Raw genomic sequence first — 15,080 nt, 5'->3', positions numbered from 1 at the left:
GGACCTTATCATTCTCTTTTGTTATGGAACTTCCTGTTCAGCGCTTAGAAACCTTGTATTAAGCGCTATATAAATGCGTGCTATTATTATTATTTATTATTATTATTATTATAGGTCCCCGGTTTTAATGTGTGTACCAACTTACATGTAGGCCTACACACACATTTCTGTGCTGCGGTCACTCTGTGGACATACATTGTGTGGACCCCTTTTTAGATCCACACTTTGTATGTAGAGTTGAAACACCCATGGAAGGACATGTACAGTATACCCCTTTGGTGGCTTCGAAAACTGCTGGGCACAAAAAATAAATAATCAAGAAACAAACTACTACAGCTTATTTATTAAGAGTAAGCTATTTCACCTGTTTCACAATTCGGTCCAAAGAACTGTGATGGACAAATACAGAAGTGTTGGAGGTCATCAACGAAGACACATTCTCCACCATTCATACAAGGACTTCTTGCACATGGATTGGCTACAAATAACAAAAAGTATTGAACACATCTCAAAAATCTTTTTCAACCCTTTGTCTTTAAGGGCAAAGGATACATTTTGTTATTGTCAAAATTCTCGCTTGGTGTATCCAAAAGTGCATAAAATAACAAATCTGTGAACATTTGGGCTCAATTGGTCATCAAAGTGTAAAGATAATGATGAAAACCAAAACACCTTTGCTGCATAGAATCAAGTGCTTTTAGATGGCAGAGCAAGGCTTTATGCTTGGAATCTTAACTCAGATTCAAATTTTAGGGTGAAAACATTACCCCTTTCCCCAACACTACATAACTTCAAAAGGAATTGTTTCTAGCAATGTTCTATTTACCAGTGCTCTTTACCAAGTAATTTTTATGGTGATTAACTGGAGGAGTGAATTATATGACACTGGTTTGCCATTTGTTTTGCTACACCACCCTGACAGAAGGCTTAGTGTGACTTTCAGATTATATGCTGCATGAAGTTTTGGAAATAAGCTGTCAAGTTAAAATTTCAATCAAATATTAATTAAAATCGATTAAATTTAGCAATGACTTGAGATAACTCCTTAACATAAGCAACTCACCTACACATCTCAATCCATCTCCTTCATATCTAGGATCACAATGACAACCAAACCCACCAAAATAGAAACCACAGAAAGCATTCTCATGACATTGTTGGGGTTCACATTCCACACGGTTACCAGGGTAGCAGGTACAGTGCATTCCACAATCACTGGTAACAAACTCTTCATATGGCTGCAATCAAACAACAATCAAGAGAGGTAAGCAAGCTGAACAGGCATTCACTAAAAGAGGCATTATAAGACTATTAAATTAATGATATTAATAAAGACCTTTATAGGCAAAAACACATCCACCTAAGGGGTGCTCAATGCGCTCACAAAATTGAGTGTCATAAGGTGTAATTTCAGTTATGTCTTGAATTTATTAACAGTCTCACATATCTTCACTAAATAGGGAGTCTGTGCCAAAACGGAGGTAGAGCCAAAGCTAATGTTCAATCACCCAACGATCAGTTTGATTTTGGGCCGACTAGAGAAAGATCACTGGAAGACCGGAGACCTGAGCGAGATGGCTTAAAAATGGATGATGATAAAAGAAGTAATGTATTAAAGGCAGTGGACACTATTGGTAATTACTCAAAATAATTTTTGGCATAAAACCTTTCTTGGTGACGAGTAATGGGGAGAGGTTGATGCTATTAAACATTGTGAGAAACGGCTCCCTCTGAAGTGCCATAGTTTTCAAGAAAGAAGTAATTTTCCACAAGTTTGATTTTGAGACCTCAGATTTAGAACTTGAGGTCTCGAAATCAACCATCTAAACGCACACAACTTCGTGTGACAAGGGTTATTTTTCTTTCATTACTATCTCGCAACTTCGATGACCGATTGAATTCACATTTTCACAGGTTTGTTATTTTATGCATATGTTGAGATACACCAACTGTGAAGGCTAGTCTTTGACAATTACCAATAGTATACACTGCCTTTAAGGTGAGGAGAACTAGACAGCCATTTCACAAAATCAACTTAACCACTTTCACCTAAATCCAAATTATACTCAGCATGTACACTAGTTATTATGTCATGGCTAAACTAAGATGATCTAACTATATAAACGAGCTACAAACCTGAGCATAGCGTGTCTCTTCATAGACACATCCACACTGGTGTTTAGGAACACATTCATTCCCATTGCGATAATGACCTGGTGCACATTCACAGCCAGCTTGATCAGCATAACCACATGGAATGCTGACCTCAGCTATGGCTTCCAAACAGGTTGTAGGACAAGGCTTGGTAAGTCGTCTAAAGTGAGAGCTAGGTGGACACTGGGGAACTTTAATCAAGAGAAACAAAAACATGGCGTCAGGTTTTCTTTCACATGAAATCAAACCAACAACAAATGAAAACCATTTTCTTCACATAAAGCTGTTAGGCAGAAAATACTGCTTAAAAAATGTATTTGCTGGGGAAAAATTGAGTGGCCAGCAATGACAATAATGTTAACTTGATGTAATTTTTTCCTGAACTTGCAAGTTCTTGTGCTTACAGGGTTTATGAAATTTTGCCCATTATACCCAAGTTGAATTTTTACCAAATGCTTTAGCAGTATAATATTGAGCATTTGATAAAGCTCTGAAAGCAGTCTCATGGTCTGTAATAAATGTTCACTTAAAAACATACCACATATTTCTGGGCTTCTCCAGAAGCCAATTTCAAAGGAGAAATCTAAGCAATGTGCCTCCAAAATACTCAAATGACGACAGACTGTGTTTGGATCATTAGTAGCACAAACATCATACACACAGTCACTGAAAAATCCCTCAGGACTTATATTTGTAATGCAGTCTGCAAATGGTCCTGTAACAAGACAAAATATAATAAGAAAGTTAAAGGGAAGGTATATCACTCTTGAAACCAATGGCAATAAAAAACTTTGGTTAGAAGAACCCATTAGCAGCTTTAGATAGTACATGTATAAAGCCTTTAGAGAAATAATTTACTATGAGGTGATGTGGTTATATAATCTGTTTCGCTCTGGATTTTTGGCAATATAAAAAAAAAAAAAACCATTGGAAATTGAATTTTCAGACAATGGTATACTGTGCATTTAATACTGATAATATTGGAATAGCTTGTAACAGTGGCTTCTTATATAGCGCACATATTCGTCACTCAGTGATGCTCAAGGTGCTTTAACATACAGTATTTCCTGTAAGGTATGTGGAACTTAACTTGAATTATGAGATCTACTCCTGATACCTAATGTAGCACTATGTAATGGTTTTCAAGGTGCTGTTGTGCAATATGCTATGACCTCATACATGTATCTATCTAAATGTATATTTTGAATGCTGATAATCATACCTGACTCATCTCTTATCATTCCACATTTAACCTCAGCTGCTGATCGTTCAATGACTCCATTACAAACATGTTGGAAGTCATTTCCACTGTCTTGACATTCAGATCCTTCAACAATCCAACTGTTGCCAAACTCCACTGAGTTACTCACCTTAATGTAATAAATATATGACATTATATCATTTACAAATAATTCACTGTTGTATGTTCCATTTATTATACTAAATTCACATTTGAAACGTTGATTTGGTCAGAGGGCATGACACCACTGACAACATTGCACGTTTCCATCCACACCTTTTAAAAAAACTGAAAAGGAAGTTCTCTAAAATATGTAAACCGATGGTCCATTTCAAAGCAGAATAGAAAACAATTATAGTTGACATGACCTAGTTTGTTTAACTTCAAAGGAATTAAGAACATCAAGAATAATGAAGTAATAGTATGACATAAAGGTAAACACAGCAAAGTAGTTTAACGATTGTCAAATGATGATAAAGTGTACTAACTCTGCGTCCATCAGGTGTTTCTTCAAACAAGTTGGTAGGATCTCCATCCACATTTCCACACAATCCACATAATGGGCCAGTGAAGCTGTTTTTAGGTACATTAACATTCAGATCACTGTCACCGTCCCAACGAATCGTTACACCAAGAACTGTTGACAGGAGCTGGTATGAATAATGACAAATAAATACAATATGTTGTCAAACTCAATCCAAACAACACAAGTGTTGAAAGCAGCTTAGACTAATTGGTGGAGTGGTAAACGATTTCAACTTTGGCGAGAAAACTCTTCTAAATATTCCACTTTTGACTTCATTCAGTAAAACAATTTTGGGTTGAACAACAAAAAAATGAATAGAGCGGGATTTGAACCAATGTGTACTACCTCCAGGTTAACACACAGGCACACCACCAATTAACACTCCTTATTTTGTCATTATCTTTGTTCGAGGTGCCAGTCTCAAACAATACAAGCTTTAACTGCTGTGTAGCCTGGGATCACACCCGAGTTTACGACACAAGCTGGGAACATCAAGTATTCAAACAGAAGGAAAACTGACTGTGTACATTTCAAATAATTTTGGGTTGAAACAAAGAAAAAAAATTACTAGTTTGAAACAAATTAACAGGAAAGCAGCCTTTTCTGGAATGAATGAAAATGCAAATAAATAAATAAATAAACTTTGAACACAAAGTTGTTAAAGTTGTTCTTACCAGATGGGAGCCTGACGTCAAGATACCAATTCCTGGTATAATAAGTGGAGCACTTGCTTCCGCACCATTAAAGGTAAATCGTTTACCTTCATACATATTTATGAACTGAAAAACACACAAACAACTATCATGAAATCAATTGTTGAGTATTATTTTATGACAAAATTGCATTTTAGTCTGCATATCTTTTTGTTTGTAATACTTGTTTTGGGGTTGAAAGTGCTACTTAATTAGCTTTTATCATTTAGACTTAAGTCAGTTGTAAGGCAGTTTTAACTCTATTGGTTTTAACTTTGTGTGTCTGAAAGCGCTTCAAACTTAAATCGAGTTAAATCGGTTAGCGAGGATGGTTTAATATATATGTAAGCCCATGGTACGCTTCAACATTACATATCAAAATGAGAGAAAACAGTGGGTTTTTTGCTCGGGTCATTATCATCTTGCACACATCTTTTTCCTCAAAAAGTTCAGTTTTCCAAAAAATCTAATGTTCCCTGTGTGCAATACAAATAACCAATACCAAGTCCTATCATACTTTTATGGATACAGCTACTCTGACCTCCAAGCCTAACTTTGAACACATAATGGTTTATTACTTACCAAAGTTCCTTCCAGCTCTATGCGTATTTCACTCAGTTTAGTCAGACCAGGTGTGTCAGGCACCAACTCATTACGGATGTGAATACGGAATGAAGGGTTACCATTCGAGTGACAGGGCTCTACGAAACGATACCAGCAGGTGCCAAAGAAGTTGTAAATTGCTTTATCAAAGATATGTATGTGTTGTGGAATGCCATGGGAGCAACAACCGGCCTGGGCTGTAGATTTTAGGAAAGAATATAGAGAATAGCTAGAGTTAATATAATATTTAACAGATGTATTGAGTATACAGTGTAAGAGTAAAAAGTAAAATCAATATTATCATCATCATTTAAGCTGTGTTTATACAGTGTAAGATGTAGCCCTCCTCATGTAAATGCCATTCATTTTTATTTCTTGCAGCTCTGGACTCCATGTTGTTCCTGCATATATATACACCCTAAGTTGTCTCTCCATCTTCTTCTCTTGTTGATCAGGGAACCAAATTAAATAGTGACTAATCAGGGAGGTTGGCTCAATGATTTCTTTCCCTGCCTTTCACCTCTGTGGACCTAAAGCCTTGCACGTGGATTTGGTTTCAGTCCCTACCTCATTGCTTGTGTTTAAACCTGTAACTAGTCACACTATAATACCACCTGTACCCTAGTCAATAACACCATATTATACAGAAACTTTAGGGTTTGGTTTGCCTTCAAAGTTTGCTACTTACAAATGTCACAACGAATGCCTGTCCATGGAGCCTTGCATATGCAAACAAACTTGGTTTCTGACAAGGACAACTCTGGTGTTTTCAAGGTGACACATTCCCCATCATTCAGACAAGGGTTGCTGTTACAGGGGTCAACTGAAATATACCAAGTAGATACAACAGATGGATGCATTATGATATAGTCAAGGATTGCTTGATAAAAAGATCAAGAAAATAATGGCCAAACTAACAATAGCAAAAAAAAGAGTCGGGCTCTGATCATTAACAGGGATATTAACTTGTAGAGTTAAGAACTGAAGGATCATGTGGGATAGTATAGGGGCTTTGCTTTAGCAGCACCTTGTCTCTGGAACTCTTTACCCTCATCCTTAAGGTCATGCCTCAGCATACAAGTAGTTGACAGACAGCTAAAAACACATCTGATGGCCATAGCTTTCAATTAGTTTCTGAATAATAGATATGTGCACCCTAACAATGAACAATTATTGTTATTTTTTAACAAGGATTTCACAAAAGCCGTTTTTAAAGGTTTTAGACATTTCATCAAAGCGAAATATGATCAAAAGAGAAATAACCTGTATTCATTAATATACATTAATATACCTTCCAGCTATGATACCTAGATTAATTAATTTGAGAGATGAGTAATCTTACCTGTACAGATGAGACCATCTCCATGATATGGAAGTAGACAATGGCATCCATACTTGCCATCTACAATTCCACAAGTAGCATCACAGTGGCAATCTAGAGGTTCACAGTTGATCTGACCAGCTACACATTCACACTTCTCATGACAGTCTTCGCGAACGAACTCCTCACCATTCTACATATAAACATAGTCCAAAATATCAGATAACAGTACGATACATAACGGAATCTTTAAATAGCACTAGTATTTCGTGCATCACCAAGCTAATCTGCATCATCAGTACTTAAGCAGCATGCAGCATCAGAGTCCAGCTTTCTCCAGAAGATGATCAGAGCATACTGATCGAAACGTAGAGTTAAAACCTACGGTTCTTTTCAGAACCACCCCATATCAATTGGAGATTATCATACACGATGTTAATGCAAACCTTATTGTATGAATATTTTTCACAAAATACATTTATACCTTTTTGTCTTGATTTTTGCTCAGCTATAAGTAATATTTTCTGCTTATGCTTCTCCTGAAGTTGATCAAAGCATACTGATCGAAGCATTGAGATGTCAACCACTGCTTCTTTTCAGAAACAACACTACTCAATAGAGATTTTATAGCGAGACTGCAAACCTCCCCTAATTATACTGCCACCATGCAAAGTTTCAAATCCTGCTAATGCTTCTACAACTTTATGAGATAAAATTGCCCCGCTCCCTTACCAAGTAATAAGCACCATCATGTTCAATATCTCTACAGCCACAGTCCTCTCTTGGTACACACTTTGTACCACTCAAGACAAATCCTTCATTGCACTGACATCCCTCTACACAATCAGTTCTTGTGCACTCTTCTTGGGGTCCTCCCATTGTGGTGTCACAGGTAGGTGCACATGGACTCATGCAGAAATTGTATGTGGAATTCCCCGGGCAAGGTACATCTAAGATACATAACAAACAACAAAAGTAACTGAGAACAGTACAAATTCATTTTAGTCATTTTGAGTTGTACTGTGTTAAGGCCTGTACTATGGAATAACTTACCTGTGCATGTTTGTACTGCTCCAAATGTGAAATTGTTCAAAAAGATTTCAAAACTTTTCTTTTTCCAAAAGAAGTGTAACTTTGGGTTTTTAACATAAATTGTATCTGATTTATAACATTGTTTCTGTAATATTGCCTTCAAATGTTATTTATTTTTCTTGATTTGTTCCGATTTTGTATTTTTTTATTCAATGTACTACACATTCACTCTTGGTTGAAAGCTCAATGTTTTTTTGGAAATGCGCCTCATAAATCTTTTTACTTTGTTTGTATGAGAATTATTAGCACTGTTACCAATGTGAGCTAAACAGGAAACAATATAATGGATATTTTATCTTGAAATAGCATTGATGTAATTTTGTCAACAGCTCAAATTTTACTTACCACAATGTGCTCCTGGTGTTCTGAAAGGTTCTGGACGCCCACAGTTTGATCTACAAACACCTACAGTATTGGCAATACGTCTACAGCCTTCTCCTTCATAATCCCCAATAAAACACTTGTCAAAAATACAGGTTAAAAGATGGTAATTGACTTCCACGGCTTCATCACATTGACCTATTGACAAAAAGAAATACCATTAGACAATAGTTTACAAATAAACACCTATTCTGTCTAAACACTGAATAGTACGAATTAACATGAATCTATATACAGCGCTATTTTGTTGTCATTGCTAAGTAGTTATGGAAAAAAATGCAAACAAATATCAATGGTTAATGAACAAAAAGTGTAAAGTTTGAATATGTTTATTTTCCTAAACTTTTATTTATATGCTTCTTTTACTTCTTTTACTTAACTTTGCCCCATCAAATAAAAGAGTAATAAAGTGGCTTCAACAAAAATAGTTTGTTGAAACCCAAAATCAAGGCTCAAGACATAGCAACTCTGTCATGAAATAAGATTTCCTGTTATTTATTATACAAGACTGCTTATGAAATGTCTATTTCATCTTTGGACATGTCTGGTAAAACCTTAACAAAACTGGAAATTTGATTGGGGGGAAGGAAATAGCTGGGTCTTAAACCATTGTGTACCGATTCTTTTTTACCGATATAAATTTGTTATTACACATTTTGCAAGTGTCGTGGATGTGTCGTGTCTGACCAGACAGTGTGGGTTTTGAGTCAGAGTCGTGACACTTGTGTCCTTATGCAAGACACTTAACCATTGCTTCGCCCTTCGGATGGGACGTAAAGCCGTTGGTCCCATGTGTTGTGGAACACATGTAAAGAACCCAGTCGCTTATCAAAACGAGAAGGTGCTCATCCTGTGTTCCTGGCTGTTGCTACTGACTGTGCTGTAGCACCTTGTGAACCCTTAATAAGGTGCTACAGAATTGGGTCTCAGAATTCATAATTTCAAAAACCATCTTTCTGTAAAATGTGTATACTAAGTGCCTTGAGTACCTTGTTTGTAGATACATGCGCTATATAAGACTTCCATATTATAATTTATTCATTTGAGAACATAGTGTTGAACCTACCTGAGAGACCACTGATTTCATCCATGCAAGAAGTTGTCACTGAATCTGATCTATCAGGACAGAAGGAAGCTAGAAGATCAGAGTTGGAGAAGACGATGCTTCCGACGATGCTTCCAGAATCTAACATACACTCCTCATCCTCCTCAGCCCAACTATTAACAAACTCTGCATAAGTTACAGACTGCAAACAAATTGGAGCCATACGTAGGATTTAGATACAGAGAAGAAAATCCATTGAGGCATATGGCAGTAGTATGGCTTTAAAAAGACTGACTACAAAATTGCTGTTATTGATTACTATTCAACTTAATCCATTATTCAAGTTGCTTTGATTTATGTACTTTTTACTCCTTGACATGTGGGTGTTAGTAATCTGTTTTCTTCTATTGATGTAGTTTGGTTTCAATTCAATTTAACTCAATATGCTTAGCAGAGAGCGGTTACCAGCCAAAATACCATATTTTATGTACAATCAGTGCCTGGTTTTCTGCTTACTTTTGCTTAGCAGAAAATTGTTTAATTCTCTACATAGGCATTTTACAATGAGCAACCCCATGGTTTTTACTACTGTGTGGAGAATACTTTGTTTGTTTGTTTGTTTTTTATTTCCAAATATCACAATAAATAATCATAAAACATACAAGACAAAAGAACAAAGGGTGATACGAGGAGGGCACCAGGAAAAAGCCTAGGCTTGTACAGAGCCTGGACCCTTGGTTCAATTTGTGCAAGTGTTGTGGCCGAGCCGTTAAGAACACCGCATTTAAAATCTGGCGTTTCTGTTCAGCAGAGTGTCGATTTGAGTTCCATTCACAACACTTGTGTCCTTAAGCAAGAAACTTAACCATCTATCCGATGCGACATAAAACCATTGGTCCCCTGTGTTGTGTAACACACGCAAAGAAAAAACAGTGCACTTATCAACAACAAAGAGGGGTAGCCCCGGTGTTCCTGGTCTGATAGAAAACAAACCATTACACAGTGCTTCAAAGAATTAGGTCTCATACCTCAAATCGAAGTTCCACATTCCTCGAAGTTACACATTACTTGCAAGAAAAAACACTGCGCTTTTATACACCCCTTAGGGGTGTGAAAAGCGCTAAAGTATTATGATATTATGATATTACTTTGATCTTTAAACTGTACTTGGCCGAGTTGATAAAACAAAACATTAAAAGAACTTAAGAAATAGGAAAACATTACAATTAAAGGGAGGGTGTACATTTGGTAATTAATTTAAAAATAAGTGACAATGAAATCTTACTCGGTAAAGAGCACTATAGGGAGCTGTTAATAAATAGAACATTTTTAGAAATAACCCCTTTGAAATAAAGAAGTTTCAGATAAAGAGGCAATTTTTTCCCCTCAGGTATGAATCCTTTCTCAGGCATCTGAAAACTTTTATACACCAACAGTGTCTTTCCTTACTTTTTGTCCTGCAACTTTAATTTGATCGTTAATTAATGCATATGTTGGGATAACCCAAGTGAGGCAACTAGTCATCGACAAATACCAAAAGTGTATCCTGCCTTTAACTGCATGCTACAGTGAGGATCTTACCGTGTTTCCATTATTAGTGAAAAAGTCATTGTCGTGCATTTCGTCATAGTCATCATAGCGGCCACATATGCCACATACTTGTTCTTTGAGTTCTTCATCGACATGTATTAAGATGTCTGTATATCCATTCCAGTTGATCCACAAACCAAACTCAAATTTCAGGTCCTGAAATAAAACAGGATGTAAACTTACCTAATAATAGCCATTCAGAATAGACAATGTTAAAAAAAAAAGATTTCTTTTCGAAAGTCCTTTGACCCACCTTCCCACCCCAAAGTTCAATTGTTAAATATTGAATGGCTTTAAAAATAAAAATTAAAAGTTACACTGAAGAACAAAGTAGTGAAGAGTCAAATGTCTCCAACAGCATTCAATTCAATGGCTTTTCCTGGCTCAAACAATCAATAAATAACCCCTAACGAGGGAGGGAAATCAACTTTTTAATTTCACTCCTTAAAATTAGATGATCAAAAAGAATTGGAAACAAAGTATACCCTTGGTTTGTATAGAAAAATACCTACCACATTGAGTCCAGACTGTTGGATTTGAACACCATCATAGTTTGTTATGGGCAAGTTCTTCCAGATTTCATTCACGATGACACCTTTGCCTGGTTGTAGTTCAATTACCTAGAATTCAAAATTTAGAGATTGCAATGTGTGTGTGATTTCAGTTCATATTGTGGAAGATTATCAGTTAAATCATAAGTAGCATATTTTCCAAACAGCACTTACTTATTTCTGCAATGTACAAGCAACAAAAGCATCACAATGAGAGTAATAATTGTTACCAGATCATGAATGTGAATCCGTATCCAGGACACTTCAAATGCCTCCTTTCTCAGATCATGTTTGTGATTCTTCTTGATGATTTTGAACAAGGGTTCTACATCGTCATTTTCAGGGCAATGTTGAGCAAGCGTCATGACACAGTCAGAGTAGTAAGAGTAGAAGGTTGTTTTGAATGTGCGAATGACGTGAGCTCCACTGGTTTTACACCATGCATCCTCTGGAATATAATCACAACAATAACAACTAAATAACTTGTTTGCTTAAACATTCACACCACAAGCAATCACTTTATGAGCAACAAGAAGAAGGTACCAATCAAAAACTTCTTTAAAGGCAAAGTATATCTTTCGTTTTTTTGTAACTGTTCGATTGTCTTAATCCTATATAACTGTAGATTTCATTTCAAAATGTGGTCACGTTTTTGAGACATTGCTGAAATTCTGGAGCAAATGTATCCACACAGGAAAAATAATCCCCAATAGAAATCAAAATCTGAGAACCGTTACTTTGGGGCATGACATTTGTTATCTTTTTACATACCGCATTACTTCCAGGTGAAGTGTTTCTCAAAATACTTTATATTATCAAATGCTGCTGTAGGCTTTCTACAAAGGTTTTTATTGTCATTAACTTTAAGAATAATTACCAAAGTTATGATACCTTCCATTTGAACTTACCCTTTTCACACAAATCTCCTGTGTAGCCGTAAGGACAGCAACATTTGAATGATTCAGTATTGATAGCTTCACATTGGCCGCCGTGTTCACATGGGTTATCTGAACAGGCATCAGCTGTCAACCAAAAACACACACAATCAATGTGGCTCCTTTAGATCTCTTCAATCAGTTCAAATTCAATAAGTTCATAGTTAGAAATAAGGACATGAATATAATACACAAAATTATAAACAACTAAAACACACCATCAGTTTTAAAAGTCTGCTTTACGTTTTCTTTTAACCCTTTCTTTAACGAACTGCTTAGACATAAACAACCGTTGATGACTGCTTTAAAGGGCAATTTTAAGAAAAGTTCTTACTTATTAAATTCACTTTGGTATAATAAAAAAAACATTGGCAATTGGTCAATAAATGCCACAGTTCTTTCTTTTTTCTTCACTCAGTGTGATCTGTAATCTCAAACACCTTTTGTACACAGCCATAATGCGCTATGTAGGTGCAGGCAATTCGGATCTTACAACTCAAATTTGAGATTGATAAACAACAACCATATTTTATTTTACCATTATTGTAAAGATATGATCTCACTCTTTCAAATGATGGTAAGCTAGGGTATTGAGGGTAAATATGGACAAAACTACAACTTTATTAAAAATGGTCACCCATGATAAGGAAGAGGTAACATGTATATGAGTGCAGTCGGCTATGGTAAGAAAAGGGTTAACAAGAACACAAAACCTTTCACAATGAAGTTCAGGTTAAGTGTGAAGTACACAATAACCCTTAAAATTAATGCTAAAAATAACTTTTTAGTCACTCATCAATGACTTACGTCTGCATTCACCATCCATAAAGAAGAAACCATCTGAACATTCACATTTGTAGACATCATCGAATACACAGGTAGCATTGTCAACACAATTGATGTCTTCACATTCAAATTCCCCACCCGGTGTGCAGGTACATATCTGAGTGCAGTTTTCTGTTATGCGCCATCGACCCGGCTGAAGCAACAAAGGAATAAAGTACTAAGCAATAGTTTGTTAGGTAAGTCACCACATGGGTTTGCATTTTAACCATTCCACATTTAAAGGGAAGGTACACGTTTGGTAATTACTCAAAACAAATATTACTTTAAAAACTGACTTGGTAACAAGCATTGGAGAGCTGTTGATAGTATAAAACATTGTGCGAAATGACTCCCTCTGAAGTAACGTAGTTTTTGAGAAAGAGGTAACTTATCACTAAAATAATAAAAGACTTCTAGCTAGAAGTCTTTTATTCTTATCTGAAAGCACACAATTTCATCCAACAAGGGTGTTTTTTCTTTCATCATTTTCTCGCAACTTCGAAGACCAATTGAGCCCAAATTTTCACAGGCTTGTTATTTTATGGTTATGATGGGATACACCAAGTGAGAAGACTGGTCTTTGACAATTACCAAACATGTACCTTCCCTTTAAGTCAATTCCAGAATGCAGTTGTTTACATTCTCAGTGAAAAATGTTTCAAAATAACAACATCTAATTAAAAAACATAACCGAGTTATAAGAAAAAAAACACTACAAAGGTACATGTGTACCTCTAGAAGCCAAGGCTTGCTTTAACCCACATTCAAACGCAGGTTACAAGCAAAACCAAACTGAATGACTTGGTACAAATTTGGTAATAATTAAGAAGATAAATGACAAGTACCAGAAAGAATTCGCCCGAGTCTTCCAAGAAGCATCCACATTGATCTGGTGATATACAATCATTTCCTTGACGTAACAATCCTGCATCACATTGGCAGCCAGGTTCACATTGGTTATCACACGTCCTGTCTGGTTGTGCACATGTTGGTTGACAGAGACTCACACATTGACTGTAGAAAGAATGCTCAGGACACTCCAGTGCTGCAAGAATTATCATTGAATACAGAGAGGTCACTTTGAAGTACCATTTGATTCATTCATCCTGGCTAGCAGGAATATCTTGTTTGCATTCTGCACAATGAACTTCTGTAATTTGAAAAATGTAGTTAAAACATTTGCAACAGCTAACACAATGCTGCAATTTGTTAATCTTTTAAAGTAACATTACAAATTAATTTTGGATAGTTGACCCAAACAGCCGACTTTTCCCGTCAACAAATCAAGTTACTTTCCAGTGCCCACCCCACCATTACATGACCCAAAATGTATGGTTGTATAAAACTTAATTTTGGTTAGTTGACCCAAACAGCCGACTTTTCCCGTCAACAAATCAAGTTACTTTCCAGTGCCCACCCCACCATTACATGACCCAAAATGTATGGTTGTATAAAACTTAATTTTGGTTAGTTGACCCAAACAGCCGACTTTTCCCGTCAACCAATCAAGTTACTCTCCAGTGCCCACCCCACCATTACATGACCCAAAATGTATGGTTGTATAAAACTTACGGCATAGGTCTCTGGATCTCCATGGCTTAACATCCACCCCATGAAGACGACACTCATCAGCATATAACTCAACAGACCTACAGAGATGTTCCTCAGCAGGTAGCGTTGCACAAAGACTAGTGATACAGGATTCAAAGACCAGCCTTGGTGGTACCATCTCATGACATTCTTCAAATGCATCTGAGTGGATAACAACACATGAAAACATTAGTCATTTGAGTTACAAGTTTGGATGTCTTGAACACCCAGCAGGGTGGATATGTCTTGTTGTTGTCGTTGTCGTCGTCGTCGTCGTCGTCGTCATCGTCGTCGTCGTCGTCGTCGTCGTCGTTGTTGTTATTATTATTATGTCATCATGAGACTAATGAATTAAAAGTACAATTGATGCAATGGTTCTTACTTTGAAATTTGGGAGGTCGGACCAACTGACAGATAAGATTTTGCACTGCTGCACTACAGGAAACGTCTTGCCATCGATTTGGTGGTTCAACCTTAATGCAGTCAGAGTCTAAGGAAGAAAAACCTCCATTGTTGGGCTCACCTTCAACCCATG

The 15,080-nt window shown here is 36.5% G+C and overlaps 1 protein-coding gene across 1 annotated transcript in view; it reads right to left on the bottom strand.

Annotated features, from left to right (window-relative positions):
* The window catches only part of LOC139936154 (IgGFc-binding protein-like), a 103,255-nt gene that overhangs the window by 18,906 nt on the left and 69,269 nt on the right, over window positions 1-15,080 (bottom strand). Inside the window, exons 64-84 of the mRNA XM_071930900.1 lie at window positions 14,928-15,080; window positions 14,528-14,707; window positions 13,801-14,000; window positions 12,938-13,109; window positions 12,104-12,217; window positions 11,426-11,643; window positions 11,157-11,264; window positions 10,636-10,800; window positions 9,076-9,256; window positions 7,974-8,147; window positions 7,269-7,486; window positions 6,558-6,729; window positions 5,904-6,038; window positions 5,195-5,412; window positions 4,595-4,699; window positions 3,883-4,044; window positions 3,377-3,524; window positions 2,693-2,869; window positions 2,137-2,345; window positions 1,064-1,238; window positions 365-478 (exon numbers count right to left, since the gene is read on the bottom strand). Coding sequence (XP_071787001.1) covers window positions 365-478; window positions 1,064-1,238; window positions 2,137-2,345; window positions 2,693-2,869; window positions 3,377-3,524; window positions 3,883-4,044; window positions 4,595-4,699; window positions 5,195-5,412; window positions 5,904-6,038; window positions 6,558-6,729; window positions 7,269-7,486; window positions 7,974-8,147; window positions 9,076-9,256; window positions 10,636-10,800; window positions 11,157-11,264; window positions 11,426-11,643; window positions 12,104-12,217; window positions 12,938-13,109; window positions 13,801-14,000; window positions 14,528-14,707; window positions 14,928-15,080 — 3,498 coding nt within the window. The remainder of the gene's footprint in view (window positions 1-364; window positions 479-1,063; window positions 1,239-2,136; window positions 2,346-2,692; window positions 2,870-3,376; window positions 3,525-3,882; window positions 4,045-4,594; window positions 4,700-5,194; window positions 5,413-5,903; window positions 6,039-6,557; window positions 6,730-7,268; window positions 7,487-7,973; window positions 8,148-9,075; window positions 9,257-10,635; window positions 10,801-11,156; window positions 11,265-11,425; window positions 11,644-12,103; window positions 12,218-12,937; window positions 13,110-13,800; window positions 14,001-14,527; window positions 14,708-14,927) is intronic.

This window comes from Asterias amurensis, chromosome 4 (assembly GCF_032118995.1).
Source record: "Asterias amurensis chromosome 4, ASM3211899v1".
Classification (NCBI taxonomy): domain Eukaryota; kingdom Metazoa; phylum Echinodermata; class Asteroidea; order Forcipulatida; family Asteriidae; genus Asterias; species Asterias amurensis.
Note: the sequence above shows the minus strand (reverse complement) of the source record. Positions and strands in the feature narration are given on the sequence as shown.